General features: G+C 36.4%; 1 protein-coding gene across 4 annotated transcripts in view; it reads right to left on the reverse strand.

Moving 5' to 3' along the window:
• The window catches only part of adamts17 (ADAM metallopeptidase with thrombospondin type 1 motif, 17), a 131,482-nt gene that overhangs the window by 51,259 nt on the left and 54,729 nt on the right, over nucleotides 1-25,494 (reverse strand). For all 4 annotated transcript variants that reach the window (XM_058780662.1, XM_058780659.1, XM_058780661.1 and 1 more), the window contains 6 exons: nucleotides 19,299-19,439; nucleotides 11,783-11,933; nucleotides 9,778-9,879; nucleotides 8,819-8,964; nucleotides 6,569-6,738; nucleotides 3,783-3,910 (listed from right to left, as the gene is read on the reverse strand). In XM_058780662.1, coding sequence (XP_058636645.1) covers nucleotides 3,783-3,910; nucleotides 6,569-6,738; nucleotides 8,819-8,964; nucleotides 9,778-9,879; nucleotides 11,783-11,933; nucleotides 19,299-19,439 — 838 coding nt within the window. The remainder of the gene's footprint in view (nucleotides 1-3,782; nucleotides 3,911-6,568; nucleotides 6,739-8,818; nucleotides 8,965-9,777; nucleotides 9,880-11,782; nucleotides 11,934-19,298; nucleotides 19,440-25,494) is intronic.

The raw sequence follows: 25,494 nt of genomic DNA on the forward strand, positions 1-25,494 counted from the left end.
TGCATGCTCTGCAGTGAATGGGTGCCGTCAGAATGAGAGTCCAAACAGCTGATAAAAACATCACAATACTCCACAAGTTATCCACTCCAGTCCATCAGTTAACATCTTGTGAAGTGAAAAGCTGCATGTTTGTAAGAATCAAATCCACCATTAAGACGTTTTAACTTTAAACCTTCGCTTCCAGACAAATACAAGACCATAATCCATTAAAACGTTTCCTCCAGTGAAAAAGTCCATCCCCTGTTGTCCTCTCACATCAAAATCCAACAACATTTTTGCTTAGAACTACTTTGGACTGTTTTGGCTTGTAAACGGTGCTTGATCTGCGCATATTTCTCTCCTGATTCAGACGAGACAACTTTTTTTTACTGAAGAAAGCAATATAGATGACTAATATTTCGGGAAGAAGAAACAGCTTGAAGTTAAAAATGTCTTAATGATGGATTTGTTTTCTTACAAACGTGCAGCTTTTCACTTCACAAGACATTAACTGATGGACTGGACTGTGGATTATTGTGATGTTTTTATCAGCTGTTTGGACGCTCATTCTGACGGCACCCATTCACTGCAGAGCATCCAAGTGATGTAATGCTACATTTCTCCAAATCTGATGAAGAAACAAACTCATCTACATCTTGGATGGCCTGAGGGTGCGTACATTTTCAGCAAATTAAATCAGTATTCACCAGAAAAACAATGAGCATGTGTTTCTGAGAAGCACTAACAAACATTTGACAAATCGGAAAATTAGGGATAACGCTAATGACGCTGAAAGAATCTTCTTGTTTGCATCCTGTGTGTAAATAATGTCTTCCCTATTGTCGCCTTCTTTAAATCCAGGTCATCTCTGTATGTGATTTCTTTCTTAATAGGCTCGCTTACAAGTAAAAGCAGAATGGAATGAACAGGAAAAGGTCACAGAAATCGTATTTTCACTGAAGGATCCTGGCGCTGAGCATCCGTTCTCTCCCTCTGGATGTTTCTGACACAAGAGCTGCATTCAGACCATGAATATAAGCGCTAACTCCAAAACAGTGATGCTGGGATTGTGGTCAGGACAAACCAGGACAGGATCTGACCCTGAATCTGCTCACTTCCTGTGGGGCAGCCCAGGTGGAGCATGTTTATGTTACAGAATGAAAGGATGTAGTCAATGTTCGGGGCTGATGAATCCCTTCACTCACGTACAGTAACCGCACGTGTGTATGTGTGTGTGTTTGTTATAGTGCACACAGTAAAATCACTTCCAGACATTTTGACCTGCTTTTTTCAGTCCTGCTTTCTATTAGTGGAGGCGGCTTGCAGACTGTGACCTCCTTTCAGTCTTATACTCTTACTAGTGGCCAGTGAGCAACAGTGTGCTTGGCTGTAGAAACAGCGGCCAAAATTAAGTGTGCAACGTGGCTTTCTTTTTCTAACTACTACATAACTCTCTGTACTCTGGTCGCTTTCCTAACACTCATTCATCAGTCTTCCTTTTTGACAACATGCTTCTACAATCAAAAAGTAGCTCATTTAATCAAACACTCTTTTGCAATGTTTTACTGTAAATCAGTGCAGAACATTAACTGGTGCAATATGATCTCACGCTCATCTTTAATCAGTCGATAAATCTTTTAAACTGTTCTAAGCTCTGCACTTCAGGAGGGGTTTTAAGTCTCCACCGAATTCAATAAGTGTGTCATTTTTATGCTAAAATCAAATCTCATATCAGTCTTCTCATATTCCAGTTTCATTTCAGAGACAACTGCAATCAATGCGATATTTGTATGATGACCCTAAGATTCAAAAGTTTGGGATAAATACGATTGTTTTAAAGTAATTAATACTTTTATTCCACAAGGGCACATTAAAATTATTTATAATACATTATAATACATAATACAAACCCGATTCCAAAAAAGTTGGGACACTGTACAAATTGTGAATAAAAAAGGAATGCAATAATTTACAAATCTCATAAACTTATATTTTATTCACAATAGAATATAGATAACATATCAAATGTTGAAAGTGAGACATTTTGAAATGTTACGCCAAATATTGGCTCATTTTGGATTTCATGAGAGCTACACATTCCAAAAAAGTTGGGACAGGTAGCAATAAGAGGCCGGAAAAGTTAAATGTACATATAAGGAACAGCTGGAGGACCAATTTGCAACTTATTAGGTCAATTGGCAACATGATTGGGTATAAAAAGAGCCTCTCAGAGTGGCAGTGTCTCTCAGAAGTCAAAATGGGAAGAGGATCACCAATTCCCCCAATGCTGCGGCGAAAAATAGTGGAGCAACATCAGAAAGGAGTTTCTCAGAAAAACTGCAAAGAGTTTGAAGTTATCATCATCTACAGTGCATAATATCATCCAAATTCAGAGAATCTGGAACAATCTCTGTGCGTAAGGGTCAAGGCCGGAAAACCATACTGGATGCCCGTGATCTTCGGGCCCTTAGACGGCACTGCATCACATACAGGAATGCTACTGTAATGGAAATCACAACATGGGCTCCAGAAAACATTGTCGGTGAACACAATCCACCGTGCCATTCGCCGTTGCCGGCTAAAACTCTGTAGGTCAAAAAAGAAGCCATATCTAAACACGATCCAGAAGCGCAGGCGTTTTCTCTGGGCCAAGGCTCATTTAAAATGGACTGTGGCAAAGTGGAAAACTGTTCTGTGGTCAGACGAATCAAAATTTGAAGTTCTTTTTGGAAAATTGGGACGCCATGTCATCCGGACTAAAGAGGACAAGGACAACCCAAGTTGTTATCAGCGCTCAGTTCAGAAGCCTGCATCTCTGATGGTATGGGGTTGCATGAGTGCGTGTGGCATGGGCAGCTTACACATCTGGAAAGGCACCATCAATGCTGAAAGGTATATCCAAGTTCTAGAACAACATATGCTCCCATCCAGACGTCGTCTCTTTCAGGGAAGACCTTGCATTTTCCAACATGACAATACCAGACCACATACTGCATCAATTACAACATCATGGCTGCTTAGAAGGATCCGGGTACTGAAATGGCCAGCCTGCAGTCCAGATCTTTCACCCATAGAAAACATTTGGCGCATCATAAAGAGGAAGATGCGACAAAGACCTAAGACAGTTGAGCAACTAGAAGCCTGTATTAGACAAGAATGGGACAACATTCCTATTCCTAAACTTGAGCAACTTGTCTCCTCAGTCCCCAGACGTTTGCAGACTGTTATAAAAAGAAGAGGGGATGCCACACAGTGGTAAACATGGCCTTGTCCCAACTTTTTTGAGATGTGTTGATGCCATGAAATTTAAAATCAACTTATTTTTCCCTTAAAATTATACATTTTCTCAGTTTAAACGTTTTATGTCATCTATGTTGTATTCTGAATAAAATATTGAAATTTGAAACTTCCACATCATTGCATTTTGTTTTTATGGAATCGGGTTTGTACATAATACATTGAATCTAAAATTTTCCCTTAATCAAAAAATCCTGAAAACAATCTTTTAGGGTTTCCACAACAATTTGAAGCATTCAAGACCGATAATCAGAAATGTTTCTTGAGCATCAAATCAGCATATTAGAATGATTTCTGAAGGATCATGTGACTCTGAGGACTGCTGTAATGATGCTGAAATTTCAGCTTTGCATCATGGGAATAAATTACATTTTACAATACATTCAAATAGAAAACAGCTATTTTAAGTTGCAATATTTAAATAATAAATGCAGCTTTGGTGAACAAAATTTTAAAACCTTACTGACCCCAAACTTTTGAACGTTAGTGCATATGAAAATACACACCTGACATTTTCCGCTTACACACAGGTCGCTCTCATAAGGTCCACATGGCGTTCCGTCCAGCACACGCTCTGCCATTAGTACCGGTACATCACTGCCGATGGGTGAACAATACAGAGCACATGGCTTTTCTGGGAAATAAAAGCACACACATACATAAATGCTTCATTTAGCATGTACATGCATCATTTTTAATGTGGCTGTTTGTTCACAAATTTCCTCCACAGATGAGTTTTATTGGATCCACTCTCTAGATTGAGCTTTGAGGCTGAAAGAGGCACAAGTTTTACTTCCAGCTAGAACACATGAAGTGCACTCACGGTATTACGTCTACTTAAGAAGATCACAAGCCTGTTTCTGAGTGGCGTGTTGTGATTTAAGAGCGGCTTTGTGCTCCTTTAGTCTGCAGAAGATGAAAGTTCCCTGATAGAGTGAATGTCTGTAAGTGACTCTTGAGCGATCAGAGTTTGGAGAGCCTGTGTTTCTGCCATTGTCAGGTAAAATACAGAGAGCGCTTTTGAGTGCTGCGGTTTAATTGCTTTCGTCAGAGTGGAGGCCGTTCAAGTACACAGGAGGATGTTTGTCTGGCTGTTTTTTTGGTTATATTGTTTTCATCTAATTGCAGAAAATAAGTGGATTTCATAGCAAATATGCATATTATGCAAGTGTTTCAATATGACAATCAAAATGTAGATAAATAAGTAGACAGACAGAAAGACTGATGAATGGACAGACAGATAGATAGAATAATAGGTAGAACGATAGATATAGAATGATAGAATGATAGAACGATAGATAGATAGATAGATAGATAGATAGATAGATAGATAGATAGATAGATAGATAGATAGATATCGACAGACCGGTCAACCCGGTTCTTGACGTGTACGGCCCTATGATTTCCGCGATGCAGAAAACGCGGACGGAATCTCGGAATCCAGTTTTAAAAACGGAATTTACAGTTTAGCACGGAATGTCACGGAATTTGTCAAAGTTTGGATGAATGAATCAAAAGTAGGTCATTACATTTAAATCAAATCACAACATGGATTAGTATCTGTATATTAAGCCGCAAAAGTCGATTCAGATATGAATCTTGCATGTTCTGCGAGTCTCTGTGTGAATGAATGAATGGCGGAGACGCGCGTTTTTTTTTTTTTTTTACTACACGCACTGAAGCGCACGTGACGCTCGCGGTGATTTCAGCATCTGCCGTCTCAATGAGGACATAAATACATAAACAACATCTACAGAACTGCTCTGAGAGTCACTTCACGAGCATTTTACCGTTTCATTGAGTAAAACCAGCGTCATATCATATAGCTACACACAGAAATTTAAAAGGTATTCACGGCAACCCTTCAAAATAAAAGTTTATCTTAAAGACATTGTGCCAGAAATATATTACTATTATTTAGTAGACTGCATGTGATACTATTACTACTGTTGAAAAAAAATTATATTTATTTTTAAAGAAATAATCACACAATATTTCTTCCATATTTTTATTTTAATAGTAAATCCCCTTTATTTACCCAAAAAAAATCAAATGTGTTTAAATTTCATTAATTAAAAGACAAATTAAATTTGGGTGAAACTTTACTGTTTACTGTTTTTCATACTTTTTTTACTTGCGGAAAAACTTGGAACACAATTTAAATAAGTATAAAGAATGGCATTGATTTTTGCACGTTTAATTTTTTTTTAACTTTATTAATAAAAATAGTGTATTTTTTAATTAGCATGTGGTACCAAAATTGGTACAGAGAACCGTGGATTTTCACTGGTATCGGTACCGAATACTGAAATTTTGGTACAGTGACAACACTAACAGATGATAGATACAATAGATAGACAGACAGACAGACAGACAGACAGACAGACAGTAGATAGACAGACAGACAGACAGACAGACAGACAGACAGACAGACAGACAGACAGACAGACAGACAGACAGACAGACAGTAGATAGATAGATAGATAGATAGATAGATAGATAGATAGATAGATTATAGTTCACACACACCAAAACAAATGATTCACACAAGTCAGCATTTACTGTACATTGCCTTGAACTGAGTTTAGGCTATTTGGTGTCATTTCTGAAACAGGAAAAATAAACAAGCTGCCGAGATGACAGGATGCTTAAGATGATTATGAGTGACAGAAAGAGCAGCGGAACAAGACGACGACCGGGTCAAAGAATTTCAGAGATGAATTTGGACTCTAACAAGGCATAACATTCACCCTCTCGCTCATAAGCTGCCCGGTAATCAAGTGAACATGTCCTTGACAAGAGCTCACAGTGTGAAATCACACAATCCAGCTCAGACTCTCGGACTCTCTCTCTGAACTGAACTCATCAAAATAACAAAAGCAGTCAAATGTGAAAACATTTGTTTTCAATGACAAAAAGAAGTATTATTTATTTTTTCCCACACAATTTGTTGTTTTTTTCTGTTGCTGTTTGGATGTTGCAAAACACCCCCAGAAGTAGCAGAAAACATCTGGGTTATGTTTGCATTTTCTGCTGTGATTGGTCATAATTCTAACCTTTAAATCAAGATTAGATACAAAATAATGTCTTCTAAATAATTTGTACATAGCTGTGATCTGGCTCAGAGGAAGACAGGAATCCTGTCTCTGTGGCAGTTTTTCTGCTGATTAAGTTATAATACAAGACTTCTTCACCTTGCAAATGGTTGTCAAAAGCAAAAAAGCTGCATTTAATTAGTATGAAACAAATACTGGCTTTGATTCAGCAAACAGAGGTGTATTTTTAGTCTTACCATCGTCGATCACAGCTGTCCACATCTGGCTTTTCTTCTTACTTGCCTGCCGGTCATGAGACTGACACTGCTGGTCTCTAAACGTGGGCAGACCCTTGGAACATGGCAGCCCTTCACACACTTTGTGCTCTACGCTGGTCTTCTGACAGTACTTCCCTCCTGGACCGGGCCTGGAGAACCACAACCACAAGAAATAAAGTTAAACTTACTGCTCTAAGACAAAACATGAAGACCATTATGCCAGCTGTAGGGCGAGGATTGAGGAGAGGAGACGTGAGGAGAGGCAGTCACTGCATGACAGAGGTCAAGCTAATAAATATGACTGAGGAAAGGTTTTGAGGCCCCATAAACCTTCATCAGAACACGTTTTGCTTGCTCAAATGATGACAGCTGACAACATGACAGTCTAAACTTGTTCAGTAACAAGTCTTCTCACATTCTCTATCATGTTCCATCACTCAGTCTGTCGCATCTGCTCTGAGAGTCGTATTTCCCAACCTGCATCCCATTTTAATGAATTATGGAGTTTGCCAGGCAGAACTGTAGTGATATCTCTCAAACATTTGAATTAGGGTTTATTTGACCTTATTTTATTTCAGCCCCAACCACTCATCAATTATACTACCATTCAGAGGTTCGAGGTCATCAAGGCTGCACTTATTTGATCAAAAATACAGTAAAAAAATATTGTTCATTAAAATAACTGTTTTCAATTTGAGTACATTGTAAATGTGATTTATTCCTGTGATCAAAGCTGAATTTTCAGCATCATTACTCCAGTATTCAGTGTCACATGATCCTTCAGAAATCATTCTGATTTGCTGCTCAAGAAACATTTCTTTTTATCAATGCTGAAAACAGTTGCACTGCAGCTATTGATGACTAGAAAGTAAAAAATAACTGCATTTATTTAAATTAGAAATCTTTTGTAACATTATAAATGTCTTTAATGTCACTTTTGATCATTTTAACACATCCCTGCTGAATAAAAGTATTAATTTATTTTAAAAAACTCTTGAATGGCAGTGCAAACTTCAATTTATTTCTGTTTTATGTCAACTTTTAAGTTTTTGTCAACTTTTAATTTATGTCAAAGAAAAATACCGTTCACAACCCATTACTCATGTCACGCATCTCTGACTGAAACATGATATTTAAATTTGAAGAAATGTAGGAAGGGACTTGGTTTTATGCATCAGGAATTGATTAGATCACAAAAAGTGGTGTTACATACCAGAATGAAGCCAGACTTGAATGCAAGTTTGCTAAAATGATGCCAAAACAGCTATTTGGCTATTGATTAACATAATCGAATAGCCAGCACGCCCAAAATGATGTCAGCAGAAAAGTTATATTTTGATGAAAGATTACAGAAGAAGTTTTAGAAATGCACTGAGGAACCGTTCAGAACCAGACTTCATGTTGTCTAGATTAAAGATTCAAAATCAGCAAGCAAAATGTAACCGATGACCTTATCAGAGATTTGTGATTGGTCTTCTTTATTACATTTATTTGCATTCTGAATTAAGACTGATCTCCTACAACCTAAACTTACCTAAACCTTCTTCCTCACACTCTTTCTTTCCCCTTTTCCACTATTGTGCTTAAAACAGAACGTGACTTGAACATCAGCCTTATTTTTCTTCCTTTTTGCTCTTCGGTTTGCTTGATGCAGCTCCAAGTGTTTTACGATCCACGGTGGAGCCGCGCGCAAAAGAGCGATTACCTCCCGAACATGGCACGAGACGTTATGAGCGTCCAAAACAAAAACGCACATCTTAGACCATCGTTCACAAATTGCACGCTGTCCTGCGCTGGAAATAACCGGAGAACTTTGAATTATTACATCATGTTTTAAACACACACACACACACACAAACTCTAAAACAAGCTCTCTGGCGGGCTGTCAAGCGTTGAGCAATGACACTCGGAGAGAAACGGCATCATTAGACGAAGGAGGAGAGTGAGAGGAAAGCTTGTTCCTGCCAAAACACAAACAGGATTATTGTGGTGCATTGTGGGTTTGGATGGTGCCTGCGTTTGCATTGAGGCAGATCATCTCTGGACTACGCCTGTTTGTTCACAATATTAGATGCACGACTACTAGTTAGTAACAGACACTTATATCTGTGAAAGTAAGACTGGATGGCGAATGACAAGTTATTGATATCAGCTAAACACTGACCTGTTGACTACTTTTCAGAATGACTAGTTGACCATGCAGACATGGTGAGAGATGTAAAGGCTTACGGAGGGTTGTCGCATTTCCTCTGTCTGAAGCGCGCTCCTGTGCCACATGTTCTGCTGCACATGCTCCACGTGCTCCATGGACTCCAGTCTCCATCCACATGCTGCGGGATGGGCGTCTTACTGACACACTCGCCCGCCCTGCACCACTGATAAAGACACACACATAAGTGGTAACCCAGCTAAATGAAGACAAACCACAGATTTATATTGCTTTTATATGAAATTGATTACAGGCAGTACTGCTGTATTGACACTCTGCAAATATTATAGGGTTTGTTTCCAACCGCTACCCTCATTTATTAAACTGCTGCAATGCTTTAAGACTTTGATTTGCACTACAGGGTTTTTAATGCTTTTAAAAAAAGAAGTTTCTTCTGTTCACCAAGGCTGCATTTATTTGATCAAATAATACAGTAATATTGTGAAATATTATTAAAGTTAAAATAACAGTTTTCTATTTGAATATATGTTAAAATGTCATTTATTCCTGTGATCAAAGCTGAATTTTCAGCATCATTACTCCAGTCTTCAGCGTCACATGATCCTTCAGAAATCATTCTAATAGGCTGATTTGCTGCTCAAGAAACATTTACTATTATCAATGTTGAAAACAGTTGTGCTGCTTCATATTTTTGTGGAAACCATGTTACATTTTATTTTTCAGGATTCTTTGATGAACAGAAAGAACAACATTTATATGAAAATGAAATCTGATATTTTGATCTGCTCCACAGCCAAGTCAGCCACTTTATTCCCCATCTGTCAAAATGATTTTACTTATAGTATTGGCTGTTTTTAAATTAAAGGTATAATTTTCTTAATATTAACCCTCTTAACACCTAAGGGTGTTTTGGGGCCCTGGAGAAGTTTTGACATGCCGCGACATTTGTGCTTTTTTCAGTTGCTTATAAACATATTAATGGCTAAAGTTTAATAACACTGTAATCATAATTGGTTACCTTGTCGGCTCCACATTCAGTGCCGTCCAGTGGTGGATCTAGTTTGGTTTTACATGACGTGTCTCCTTCCACCAAACACCAGAGACCAGCACACATCAGGTGCTGAAAACAGACAGTTTACATTCATGTGGACAGTATAAAAACAATTTAATCATTTTTGTTTCATACTTATTTGATTTTATAGTTATAAAAGAGTATTTAGGACCCAAACATGCATTACCTGAGTGAAAAACACACACTAAACAGAATTATCCCACAGTAAATTAAATTCAAGTTTATTTGTATAGCACTTTTCACGATACAAATCGTTGCAAAGCAGCTTTACAGAAAATTGTACGTTTCTACATTACATTTAGGAGTAGGTTATTAGTGATGACTATGGCAGAAATGTACAGTAAGTATCATGCAGTTATCAAGAAAGTAATCAAACAGACATTGAACACTATTAACTGCAATGATTGTATGTTGCGATTAAGCAAAATTTGGTAGTTTTATATGTTGTTCCAGGGTTAGCATCATCTAAATAGTAAAGAAAAAGCACAAATCTCTTTAATATCTCAATGGCAAATTAAAATTCAATTAAATAATAAGCTTGTAAATTTCATGTAACCACAGCCTTTTCTTTCCTCTCCTCAAAAAAAGAGACTTTTTTTTTTTATCCAATAGCACTTGAGATGGACAGTATTTTCCGTGTCTGTCTGACAGGTTCGTATTTTTACTTTAGCCAGACACACTCTTTTACTTCTTGTGCTCAATCACATTTTCCAATCTCACAGAGAGAAACATTTCAAAGGTGGCCATTAAATTGCCTTATTTACATTTTGTTTTAGACGTCTCTTTTATGTCAGCTCCTCTCTGCCGTTCAGCAACAGACTATTCATCTTCTTCACGCATGTTTTATGTGAATCTGCACGGCTAAGTATCTGCTGTAGCACTGCACAACGTGTAGATGGTATACAGTTACGAAGGACAGGCAGCAAGTGGAAATGTTTGCAGCGATGATCTGAACGGTTGCAGCTGATGATTACACGCTCAGGAAAGCATGAGCTGACTGTGAACTGATCAGATCAAACCTGATACGCCAGCACCTGCCATCCGCTCTGATGTTTTCACTCTGAAACTTCCAGACGGAAATACCCTGAGATCTGAGGCTTTGCATGGACAAACATGATTTATGATGAAGTGCAGATACTCTTTTATGTTATTCACCTGCAACAAATGTAGCCTGGATAATTTTATACTTCCTCTAGCTACACATGGAAACGATCCTAGGGCCAAGACAACACTAAACTAAAATCAAGTCAAAACTCATTTTTAACAAAATCTAATGAAATGATGAAGACAAAATGAATTTTTCAAATTTAATTTAACTAATGGATATATTTTATAAGAAATTAAAATTGATACATTAATTTAAAAGTAAAATGAGAATTTAATCGCGACTTTATGTGAATCAAATCAAATCAAATGATGAAGACAAAATGGATTTTTTAAATATAATTAATGGATATATTGTAGAACAAATTAAAAATGTATAAATAAATAAATTTAAAAGAAATATGTGAATTGAATTGTGCCTTTATATGAATAAAGAAATTTATAAGCATATAACATTTATATTATTATATTAATTAAAATGTATAAATTTAAATTTAATTTATAAAAAAATTAATTTATTTAATTTTTTATGCAATATAGGAGGAGGCTTTGTGCGGATAAGCATGAAACCCTTTATATTATTCACCTGCTATAATGTAGCCTGGATAAATTTGTACTTCAACTAGTTAAATATAGGAATGATCCCAGGACCAAGACAACAATAAAGTAACTGCAACAGGATTCTGCCACATATATAAGCTTGTTTAGGTCAGAACGTTTGAGTTGCATGTTGCCGGTGTTTATTTGTGTGTATGTATGCCGCATTGTGTCCGTTTACGGTATGGAAACATGTAGTGCATGAGCGCAGTATGATATCAGTGCATTCCCAGCTGAAAGACACACACACCTCCATATCAGTGCAGAACGTAGCGTTGGTGCCGAAGAGGATCTGGCATTGTTCGTCAGCGCTGTAGTGCATCCCGGGAAGTTTGGCCGGCAGACGGATGAGGTAGCGGTTACGTGGGTCGGTATGCAGCAAACAGGCACTTGCTTTCGATCTGGGAGAAAGTAAGATGTTAGAGAAATGATGTGCGTAACATCTTCACACACAACTGGAAGAATTGCAAACCTTCCTATATTTTATTTTTTTTACTGGAATTACTGGTTTTCCATTGTTAATTAATTTAAATAAAATTTGTCTTTCTATAAGTCCACTCTCTCATCTTTCTAAAAGAGTAAGATTAGACAAACACAGACAGCTGTAGCAGAACAGACTTCTGCAAAACCAAGAGTGGTTCCCAAACTCCTATTCAAGGAGAGCAAAGGAGAAATATTTTGGAAAGGCTGACATTGATGCCTTAAAGCCTAATGAGCCTATACACTTCAGGATTCTCAAGCACGTCTGCTCTCTGTAAATATTTAATATATCAGCTCATCCTAAAATAATCAGGCAGGCATGGCCTGTGTGAGAGAAAAAAACAATGTGCTTAAGAAAAAAAAAACAATGTGTTATGGTATGTAAGGTATGTAAATGAATTAATAAATAAATTCAAAAGGAAATTGTTGTTTTGAATTGAATCGAATAAAATAAAATAAACAGTGTGAAATTAATCAATGGGAATTTAATTAGAAGAAATGTTGACAGCACCTATAAAATATTACAGAGTAAACGTTTAACTTGATTTACTAATTCTTCATTCATATTATTTCACTGTCGTTGTGAAATAAAAAAACGAATTTAAAAAAATAATAAAAAACAAAAAGTAATATAAATTAATAAATAAACAAAATATTCAAAAATAAATTGTAAATGTAATTTAAAATGTACGTTAATAAAATAAAATAAAATTATTGTTAATTTTTAATCAATGGAAATTTAATTAAAAGAAACACTGATAATCCCTATCACATATGGCAGACTAAATATGCAACTTGATTTACTAATTCTTGATTCATACAGTCACATGATAAAATAAAATAAAATAAAACAAAATAAAATCATGCTACACACTAAACGGGCTGTCTATGTATGTTTATGTACAACAACAGGCATGTGTGAATTCACAGTAAGTATGGGATTGCCTTCTGCAGGATGAATACATGTGATGCTGCTCCAAAATGGGATCATAATTTTGCTGCCTACCTTTTGGAACAGCCTTCATGTAGTGTGCACCTATGACGCCTACATAGGCAGCTCAGCAGGTTTTGGAGCAGAGCCATGCTGTCGTGTTATCGTAGCACAGAGCTTTACTCTACAGGAAAAAACACTAATCTGCCTGATTGTCTCCGGCATTAAAATGCTCTCAGAAGCTCAACAGCAGAGTTTGGATAGTGCTGGTATCTGCTTGGATACGGTGACACTCTGTAGCCTGAATTGAGGTCAGAAGCGCAGCGGGCACAGCAGACAGTGAATCCTGCAGCTTTATTCTGTCATCGGCTGCAGTACATCCGTGAGGATCGATGACTCCAGCCGGTTCTTTGTTTATAGAGCCGCAGCAGACACTATTAAGCCTGGGCTTCCAGAATGAACTCTCTTCTATTCAAATGCCTCACTGTTTGTTCACCTTCCTCAAGGATATTTGCCAGAGAATTAACGTGGGAGACCGAATCTAGCCCGGTCAGTGCTACTTATGTTAGTAGTAACTAGTAATAGCTTGCGGAAAATCAATTTAATTATATATTTGTAACATATAATCAAATATATATACAGTGGCATGCGAAAGTTTGGGGACCCCTTTGCAGAGTCTATTTTTTTAAGTAGTTAAACCATTAATAAAATTATATTAAATAATATATTATATTACATATTAATAAAAAATATATAATTTGTATACAATATTTTAATCACACCCACTTTCCAAGATGGCAGCCTGTCTTTTGTTCTGTTTAGTGTTTGTTTGTTTTAACTTGTTTTAAACTTGTCTTTTTAATGGATTTTAACATCCTCTCTAACAAAATTGTTTGCTTTTAACAAAGTTTGATGAAAGCCATTTGAAAAATCGTGGTTTACCCCACAACTTATGAACTATTGTGTATCTGAGTTGGAGAACTATTCCAGGTGCTGTGCCTAATCAGCCTGGCCCTTCAACTATTAACCATCTGCTGCTGTGGGGTTTGTTTTTTGCCCGAAAAAGCAGTACAGGCTTACTTTCGGTGTAAACCTGCATCACTCTGCCTGCACCAGCTACAGCCTGGGTCTACACTAAATACAGCCTGGTCTCCTGCTCCAGCCACAGTCTGGGTCTCCACCAGCTACAGACTGGGTCTCCTTCAGCTACAGCCTGGGTCTCTACCAGCTATAACCTGGTTTCATCTACTGCCTGGCCTACATTCCACCAGCTACCAGCTACAGCCTGGGTCTCCACTAGCTATCAGCTATAACCTTGGGTCTCTACTAGCTACACTCCGGCTACCCTGCTCTGTGGTGTGCAAATTCCATCATGGCGAGTATGATTCTTGCTTTTCTGTCTTTGCTCTGTCTGCCTAAAATCTCAGAGTATGAAGTGCACCGGGAGGTCCAAATGAGCGACTATAATGTTTCCTTAAATGCACTTTATTTGTTACCACGATCAAAGGTTACTGGCTATGCACAGGATTTGGTCGGCAGTCAGGGGGGCTGGATGTATGGCATGAGCCTGGTTTCACAACATGGAAACTTGAAATATCTTATAAGCCTGTTCCTTTTAAATGACTGTTTTATTCCATCAAAAAACTCTTGGCCCAAAATCACAATGAGTGGTGACTCTAAAAGTTGCAGAAAGCACTTAAAGCACTTAAAGTCTTAATACACGTATGTTGAAATGTATTATTACACTTATGTTGCTGATGTCAGGAAATGTGCAACCTAACCCAGGTCCTGGGACCGATATGATATCGTTGCAAACTTCTGCTGATTTTCTAAATAGGTCTGGTATTGGTTTTGTGCACATAAATGTGAGAAGTCTGTTGCCAAAAATCATATGGTCAGAATTTGGGCCAAATCGACAAATGTTGATATTATGGTGTTATCTGAGACATGGCTGAGTAGATCCACTCCTGATAGTTATATTTATATGGAGGGGTATAATATATTTCGTACTGATCGTCGTGCTAAAGGTGGAGGAGTGGAGATCTATGTAAAAAATAGTTTGCAAGCAACAGTACAATTATCCAAGTCTGTGCCTAAACAATTTGAATTACTAGTGTTGAAAATTGAATTGTCGCAGAATTGTGTTTTGACTAGTGCTGTCAATCGATTAAAAAGATTAATCGCGTTAATCACAGTCATGGACTGTGATTAATCATGATTAATGCAATTTTAAAATACTAGCATTTACCTGTAAATGTGTTGAGGAAATGCATGACAAACTAGTTTAAGGAAACAGAACCTTTCACACTTCCGCCAGGTACGAGACATAATCCTTATTATTCTTTTATCATTATTCTTTTGTTTTTATTCAGCCATTATCAGCCTGTAAATTGGCAATAAAACGTTTACCAAGCCACATCGCTTCAATCCCAGTATACATTTACCCAACTATTATCAAAAGTAAATAAATAAATACAAAAAAAAAAAAAAAACATTTCTTGCGACCTTACATGAAGTATTATGACAAAATGCATTATGAAGATGAATTGGACCTGTTCTGCAGGTGCATTAGAGCTAACATTAGCATCATGCTACATAAGACAATTTCTGAGATTAATAGTATACTTTTACTCAGAACTCACTTCAAACCACCATCAAGTGTTTGTAGTAACTTCCTTTTACGATCACATGTGGAATTTGGTCGTTTACTGTTGTTAAAATATGCTATTTATAGCCTTTTATATCTCTGCATAAATTAGCATTTCAAATGTACACATTCACCTCAAGAAAATCACATACAGACCATATCTATCGTAATCGTGTGTTTATTATCTAATATAATCTATAGTGGCTGTTGTCATGTTTATTTCTGCTGTGTAAAAGCCTTAACATGTATGCTCTGCTGAAACTCACGTTGTTTGATGTTACAACCACCTCTCCGTTCTTAAGTTGCTAGGGATACAATCCAAGTATAATACACATTAGTAAAAGGATCTATTTTAATTTTTATTTGTCTATATACACTTTGGGCGGCCGCGGTACATTATAAAAGTAGCCCCAAAAACCGCAACCCACGGCTCTGTAATTTTTTCCCGCGACTGTATTTTCAAAATAGCTCACTTGTGCCGCTGCCCTGGCAACACAATGATAGATAACCTTCCGCGCTGCGATGACGGGAAGAAGTTGGGGTAAAACCTTAATTTGCGGTAAAAAAATATTAACGCGTTAAAATTTTTTAATTAATCGCATGCGTTAACACGTTAACGTTGACACCCCTAGTTTTGACAGTTGCAGGATGCTATAGACCTCCTTCTGCGTCAAAAGACACATTGTCCTCATTGTCTGATTGTTTGTCATCTATGAAATATACTGAATTGGCTTTAATGGGTGACTTAAATTGGGACTGGCTAACTCCTGTATCTGATTTAATTAAACGTTTTTGTGATTCAGCGAATTTGGCCCAAATTATAGACTCGCCTACTAGGCCAAATCCTAAACATCCTGAAAAATCTACACTCCTTGATTTGTTTTTAACAAATGTGCCGCAGAAATACAAAGCTACTGCTGTTTTTGCAAGTGATCACTGCGTTATTGCTGGTGTGAGAGATACCAAGATATCTAAATGTAAACCGCATATTATAATTAAGATAAATTTGAAGTCGTTCTGTGAACAAGCTTTTTTAATTGATCTTAATCTTTGTGACTGGACCAGGGTAAATTTGATCCCGGAGCCCGAGATAGCATTGCAATATTTTTTAAATCACTATTCTTGGACATTATAAACAAGCATGCTCCTTTTACAAAATATAAGATTGAAGGGCGTGATAATCCGTGGTTTTCACAGAAATTGTCTGATCTAATTCATGACCGTGATCTTGCTTGGTCAAAGGCAAAGAATTCCAAAAATAGCTCAGATTGGCAACATTTTAGGCACCTGAGAAATAAATGTGTCTCTCAGATCAGATTTTTATGTAAATTAAATATGTGATAGTTCAGTTAATCCCTCTAAATTTTGGAAAGTTATAAAATCACTGTCTTCTGACTCTAGGGATACTGTCATGCCAAATATATTGAAGTTGAATGATAAAATTATTACAGACAGGAAAAGTATGCTAGATTCCCTAAACCAGCACTTTATATCTTCTGGGTTGTTGTTTGAGCATACAACACAACAACAGAGGAGACAAGAGGACTATTCTTTGTCTAGGGAAAATGTATCTATCGACCTATTGCAATGCAGGAGGTATATGATGGTTAAATACCAAGAAATCCTCTGGTTCTGATGGGTTGGATCCATACTTTTTAAATATTGCTGCTGAACATATTGCAGAACCTTTGACACACATTTTCAATTTGACTATTGAAACTGGATTAATATCTAGTGTATTGAAGTCAGCATATGTCACTCCTTTATTAAAGGGTGGGGACTGATCAAATCCAAATAAATATAGGCCAATATCTAAGCTATCTGCTTTAGCCAAGGTCTTAGAAGGGCTTATAAGTGACCAGTTGAAAGACTATTTAGAAACAAAAAACATTTTAAATGATTTGCAGTCGGGTTTTCGTAAAAAAACATAGCACTGTCACTGCCACTATGAAAGTGTTAAATGATTTCAAAAGTGCTATTGATTCTAAGGAATATTGTGTTGCGTTGTTAGATCTTTCAAAGACGTTTGACACAGTTGACCACTATGTCTTGGCTCAGAGATTGGTGGATATTGGAATGTCTCCAAAAGCTGTCAAATGGTTTAGCAACTATTTGAATGGCCGAACACAAAGTGTTCAGGTTGATGGTGTGTCCTCAAACTCATTACTTATACAAAATGGTGTCCTCCAGGGGTCCATTTTGGGTCCCATTTTATTTAATATTTATATAAATGACTTGTGTCAGAATGTAACAAAAGCAAAGTGTAATTTTTATGCGGATGACACCGTTTTGTATAGTTCTGCCTCATCTTTAACAAGTGCCTTAGAAGATCTGCAGTCTGCTTTTAACTTTATTCAGAAGAATCTTCATAAAAAGAGACTTGTATTAAACTCAGACAAAACCAAAATGATGTGCTTTTCTAAATCAAGGAAAACAGACGATGCTAGTCAAATTGTTACATTAGATGAGAAAGTAATTGAACGAGTATCAGTCTATAAATATCTTGGTTTACTTTTAGAAGAAAATTTGTCCTTTAAGCAGCATATAGAGTGTTTAACAAAAAAACTTAAGAGTAAAGTTGGGTTTCTATTATAGAAACAAAGGCTGTTTCTCTTTTAGTGTGAAAAAAAAAAACACTTATACAAGCAACATTTCTGTCAATACTGGATTACGGTGATATTTTATACATGCATGCAAATCAATCTTCGCTGAAAGTGCTGGATTCAGTATATCATGCAGCATTAAGATTTGTAACTAATTCTAGTTTTTGTACTCATCATTGTAGCTTGTATGAGAGTGTTGGTTGGCTATCTTTGCACAATCGCAGGCTAGAGCACTGGTATATTTTTCTTTTTAAGGCCATACTGTACAAACTGCCTCCTTATCTATGTTCTCTTCTGATTCTTAAAGTCACTACCAGGAAATGTAATCTTCGATCAGATGGGCAAATCATGTATGACATTCCACGAACGAGAACTGTCTTTGGTGAAAGCGCTTTTAAAGTTTTTGCACCTTTATCTTGGTATAAATTGCAGGATCAGCTAAAATTGGACTATTTACCAACAATGACAGTTTAAAATTAGGATAAAGGACTATCTGAGTACTAAATGCACATGTGCTGTTACTGAGCGATGCTGGTAATTATGTTCAGATGATGTTGAATTGCCAACTGTTTTCATTTGTTAAATGTTGTTGTTGTTGTTTTCATTGTATATATTTTTTTTAATATGGAACTTTATTCTGCTGTCTTGGCCAGGACTCACTTGAAAAAGAGATTCTGAATCTCAATGGGATTATTTCCTGGTAAAATAAAGGTTAAATAAAAATAAAAATAAAACATTATATAAAATATTTCGGAATACAGTCTTTTTTTCTTAAAATGTCACTGTAGTTTAATTTCTTATTTGCTATAATTACATTTAATTAATTCTAATTGATCAAATACAATATTGCAATATTGCTAAATGACATTATATTCTCTCTCTCTCTCTCTCTCTATATATATATATACATATATATATATATATATATATATATATTTGTAAATATATTTTCCAGAAAATCATTAAAAATACTTCCCACTGTCTAGATATCAGTACTGGCTATTGAAAACTAACAGGCAATAACACCTACTATCACCTAACCTAGATATCACCTAATAACAGAGGCTAGCTTGAGGATTTTATATTTTATGGCACAGAATCTCACCTGAGGAACTTCTCTAGGTCGTCATGACTGCAGCTGGACCAGGAGAGGTCACTGGGGTTGCGACCTTTGACCCATTCCCCGGACATGATGTGAGAATGACCCATGCAGCTGGCGTGATCGTCATCATGGCTCATGCCCATGCTAGAGAGACAAGAACATCAGAAACAACAAACACTAATAAGAAACAGCAGCGATCTGACAAAATATGAGTCTCGCCCAGGCAAACTTAGAGCACAATAAATAGTTATTGTGCTTGTTAAACGTAATCATTAACACACTGTTTACGAAGCTTCCCTTGAATGCATAACAATGCAATATTACTCTGAAACAGAGCATGTGTGCTCATGAAAACCAAAGCAACCTGAGTCAGAGCGAGCCTTTCTCCTAAGCCCTGACCTACATTTCTCAAATTAAAAACAACAACCGAAAACTGAAGCAGCGGCAGCGAGCGCAGGAGCTAATAAAGAGAGCAGTGTGGATTTCTAGGCTGTGTCTCGGCTCCCGCTAAACACCAAAGCAATAAAAGTCGAAAGACACACAACGAACACAATAGAAATCAAGGAGTCGCTGCGGAGAACTAAAGGAACAAGGAGAAGAATGTGAATGCTACAGCGGCATTATCGTCACTTTCTTTTCAGCTCTAATACAGTTGAGTGGCTTTTAATGTCAATGGGGTGATTTGGTTAATAAGTGGATTGAGATGAGAATCTCTCTCACACTCAAACAATCGTGGGAGGTTTATAAGGGTGCCAAATGTCTGTTGTGTTCAATTTGTTTAAGGGAGAGAAAAAAAAACACAACTGGCCTTATTAAAACAGGACGTTTTGCTGCCAAGCTAATAACGGTCAAGTGCTTTCACAAGCCAAATACCCTATCAAGCATGCACTGGACTTAAAAGACTTGGAAGGGAAGGCATCATGCATGACCATGAGACTTATATGGGCTGCTAATCTAAAGGTCCAACAAGGCGTTGTTAGCATATTGTTATGTACTTCAAGGTAGTTTCTTACTGACCTAAGTCAAAATTTGCAGTATTGCTTAGAAAATGTAATTGCATATTGCATTAGCTACAGTTAAGGAATCACTGATGTCCATAAACTGTACAAGCTACTCACCAAATGTTAATATCCTTAGTTTTAGTGGTTTGTTTCATGCCTCATATATATATATATATATATATATATATATATATATATATATATGTATAACAGCAAAAAACACCAAAAAGCCGCAAACCTGTTTCGAATTGCTCATGTTAACAACTGCACCATCCTTTTGCCACTGTGTCAACAATAGCTGGAAACGCATCCACGTATTAATGTGCAAATTTAGCGAAATTACATAAAAATGCTAGATGGAAATTTCAAAAATGTGCGTAAAAATATATATACTTACATTAAGGGCCAGATTTACTAACAGTTTGCGCCAGCGCAAACCATCTATGGTGTTAAAAAATAGTATTGTCAGGATTTACTAAAGATGCGCAGTGACGAATTTGCGCTGAAAAGGCATAGACACATTTGTAGGAGTTTCCCTTTCAGATGCAAAATTTATGGGAGTAGAGTATTAAAATGAATCACGCAATGCGATTTAACGCTTGCGGTCCTCAAATTACTGGTACTTGCGTCATTATTCAACACCTTATAGCAGGCAGTAATTTGCGATGCTCTTGGTAGATTATGCTGATCATTATGGAAATGATCTGGCTGAATCTGTGTTCTTTAATGTGTGCATTGTCATTGCATTGTTTTTCCCCTCCCATCAGTGCTTTTATGGAATTGCGCATTAACGCTAATTTGCCGTTTAGTAAGTCTAAGTGGCTAATTAAACTATGATGGAAACAAATACTGAACAATCGCTCACCGGTTGCAAGTAAAAAGCTCACAAAATTGACTTATCTGCAGCTCTAAAGGACAATTTTGTTTTCTTGAACAAATGCAATGGAAATATTATTTGCAAACTGCTTTTACAATAATTAATTTTCACATAAATGAAAATGAATTAACAAAACAAAGGAGAATTTTTTCAATATACGAAAATTAATACTTTCTTCAGCAAGGACACAAAGTGTCACAATATTACAAACGATATTAAAATATAATATTTAAAAAAAATATTTCTTCTTTCATAGAACTCTGAAAATTTTTTTTATCAACACAATATTAACTTCAATATTGATAAAGAAAAAAATGTTTCTTGATTTGCTATCAGCATATTAGAATGATTTCTGAAGGATCATGTGACACTGAAAACTGGAGTAATGATGCTTAAAATCAGCTTTGATCACAGGAATAAATCACATTTTAAAATATATTTCAACAGAAAGCAGTTATTTTTCACAATATTACTGCTTTTACTGCATTTTTTATCAAATAAATGCAGCCTTTGTGAGCACAAGAGACTTCTTTTAAAATCTTACCAGCTCCAAACTTTTGAACAGTTGTGTAAACAGTGTCATTCACATTGTGTAATTTTCCAATCTCACCTGCAAGCACCAATTACTCCATCCATTCATTAAACAGACACTCATTTATCTTTATTCTGAAAGGTGCTTTGACTAATGATCGCATAAGCAACGATGACACTAATGAGGCAATGTGGGTGGACTGAAATATAACGTGACACGCTGCTCCTATACGGAGGATGTTTTCATTTCGAATGAGTCGATGCATGCGGCAAACCCCACATTAGCGTTATGCCAATGTTCCTCGAGCACCGTGATCGTGCTCCTTCAGCTGTTATTATTGGAAAATGATCAGCATCTACACTTGATAAAGCGAGACAAATGGAGCAGCGCTAAAACAAGACTCCCAGACAGTCATTAAGCTTTGTTATGCCCGCGCGCCAAATCAAAAGGTCGTGAGCAGATGAAAGATGAGAAACTCTGCTCGCTACTCAAGAGAAATCTCAATCCATCAGAAAGCGCGATGCTGTTGCGTGTGTTTATTAGAGCTTGTAAATGCCAAGCTGACAGAAATATTCAACGCTAGCGACTCTATAAAATAATCATATTGACAAGTCTTGCTACAGCTTATATTGTAAAGACCTAAACGTGCACATAAACCCATAACACACTCGCTTTAATAGTGTTTTTACAGACTGGAGACAATGGAGCCCTGTGTGCGTGTGATGACTGGGATAGCGGTATCGGCACCAGTCGGGCGTGATCGGTGCCAGCTCATTACTGCCGGGCATTAAAGCCGACTTTGGCCCGTGGCGGCACACTATACTGGAGCAGGTACAGCGATAACTCCTCTGAAGACTGGCGCTCACGCTAATGTAGCTTGGCCGTTTTTCCAGACAAATTTTGGTGTTGGCTGCCCATCATTGTTCTATCAAAGAGGGCTTTATGCTAGCGAGGAGATGAAGGGGAGCTATTGTGGGAAGCGTGTTTTTGTTCGGGCAGAGAGCGGGTAATACGTTGTCGTGGCATTCGGGTCAATCCTATAACTCATGTGAATGATGTGTGAACGCGAAATGTTCATTTACAGTATGTTCGCTTTCAAGTACTTCTAGGTTTTCCAAAGCACACGATGAGGATGGAAATGTGTTCAGGGGCTCAAATCACTCATTTCACGAGAGAAACTTGTTGTAGAGGGACATATGCAAGCAACCTATTGTTTAAAGAGCAGAGGTGGCTATTTAGAAAAACCAACAGAGCGCAATGCATGGTTTAAATAACCAATTTAGATTACGAACTAGATATTTACAAGTCTGAAGTTGAGTCTGAGATCTGGTTTTGGTGAGCTTAGCTGAGATTGCATACGTCTACTTGTCTTATCAAATTGGCAAATGCTGTTGGCCTTAACCTAAAGATTTCCTAGCCTGTGTGAACACAAATGAAACTTTAAAGGGATAGTTCACACAAAAATGGAGATTTTGTTATCATTTAAGACCTGTATGACTTATTTATTAGTTCAAATATGCGTTCATTGTCTTAACTGTGTGAATTTGTGTTATACAAAAGAATGTAAAGTTCATAAGGGTGAGTAAATGATAACTATTTTCATTTTCAGGTGAACTATCCCCATCTCTTTATCATATTCTGTTTGGGGTGCTTTCAATAGCTAAAGAATATAAACTACAGCTCAGGGATGTGCAGAGAGTTCCTCAGGGGCAGGGGCTCAAATGTAAAAAAGGGGCAATATGAGAAGAGAAAAAAAATTAAAATAAAAAAGGTCAAAAGATGGGATATGTTACTATTTTATATTTTTGAAAGAAGTCACTTAGTTATCAAGCCTGCATTTATTTGATCAAAATTGTAATATACTTTATTAATTTACTTAATGCATTTTATGCAATGCTGATTTATTAGCAATGTTGACAACCTGTGATACTTTTTCAGGATTCTTTGATGAAAAAAAAGTTACATCAGAACAGTATTTATTTCAAATTCAAGCTTGAGGTCAGTATTTTATTTTTTTTTTTTTAAGAAATTAGTTTTTATTCAGCAAGGAAACAGTGATAGTAAATATTGATATTGTTAGAAAACATCTCTATTTTGAATAAATGCTGTTCTTTTTAACTTTTTATTTATCAATGAACCCCAAAAAAGTATCACAGGTTCCAATAAATAAAATGTAAAAAATTAAGCAGCACAACTGTTTCCAACATTGATAATAAATCAGCATATTAGAATGATTTCTGAAGGACCATGCATTGAAGAATGGAGTAATGATGCTGAAAATTCAGCTTTGAATCACAGAAATAAATGATATTTTATTAAAATAGTATAAAAGTATATTAAAATAGAAAAACATTCTTTTAAATTGTAATAATATATCACAATATTAGGCTACAGTTTTTTTCTGTATTTTTGATCAAATAAATGCAGGCTTGATGAGCATAAGACACTTTCATAATGCTGCATAATTATCAAAAATGGTAATATAATAAAGTCCTTTCACGTCATCATTTCGCCAGCCTACACATCACATAATAGACCTGTAGGTGGCACTTGGGCTTAAATAACTATGATATCTCATACATATATATCATACATAAATATAAGTGAATTGAATAGCCTACAGATTACCATTATTGCGACTTTTGGCGCTGCACGGTTTTGTGCAGTGCTTTTGTAGTCATTTAGCATACATTTTCCCAGCGATGTTATTTGATTTATAAAATGAGACAAACCGCAGAACCAGATCGCTCCACAAATAAGCTCGTCTGTCCCATGTAATTTTCAACCGATTTATGAATTAGAACGGAAAATAACCGCTCCACTTCACATATTGTCCAATGAAATTTGAACTTCTTGTGTCAGATCATGATTGGTTGGTGTATTATAGCTACAAGACTAATGGGCATTGATGAATTATGTAATATTCTAAAATATATAATATATGCATTTTTAATTAAATCGACACACTAGCTTTGATTATTATGAAAAAGGTTTAAAATATTGTTTGATTTATTTTTTCCTTCTATCGAACCATAGGCACTCACTGAGAGAACTATATTTGAGAGTGAGACTGTGGACTATCAGTCAGTCGAGCAAAACGCACGCAACTCATAGCTACGCCTCAGATTGACAGATATATAAAAATAAACAGGAATTTTTCCGACTTTTGAGCGATTAGCTACTGTTTTGTACAAATTGTCATGTTAATTAGAATTCAAATGCATTTTGTTTTACTGACCACAATATCATTGCTATTTGTCTGAGAGGTGCACTTTTGAATAATTTTGAAAAAGGGCAGGGGCTCGAGCCCCCAAAGCCCCCCCTTCTGCACGTGTCTGCTACCGCTCAAAAGTTTGGCATCGGTAAGATTTTTTTAATGATTCTGAACTTAGTCTCTTATGCTCATCATTTATTTGATTACAAATACAGTAAAAACAGTAATATTGTGAAATATTATTACAATTTAAAATAACTGTTTTCTATTTGAATATATGTTAAAATGTAATTTATTCCTGTGATGCAAAGCTTTATTCCTGTGAATTTTCAGCATCATTACTCCAGTCTTCAGTGTCACACGATCCTTCAGAAATCATTCTGATATGCTGATTTGCTGCTTAAGAAATATTTCTGACTATTACCAATGTTTAAAACGGTTTCATATTCATATTTATGCTTCATATTGTTTTGTGGAAACCGTGATACTTATTTTCAGGATTCTTTGATGAAATTAAAGTTCAAAAGTATTAATTTGAAATAATCTTTTGCAACAATATAAAAGCTCTTTACTGT

Source organism: Onychostoma macrolepis, chromosome 07, assembly GCF_012432095.1.
Source record: "Onychostoma macrolepis isolate SWU-2019 chromosome 07, ASM1243209v1, whole genome shotgun sequence".
Lineage (NCBI taxonomy): Eukaryota > Metazoa > Chordata > Actinopteri > Cypriniformes > Cyprinidae > Onychostoma > Onychostoma macrolepis.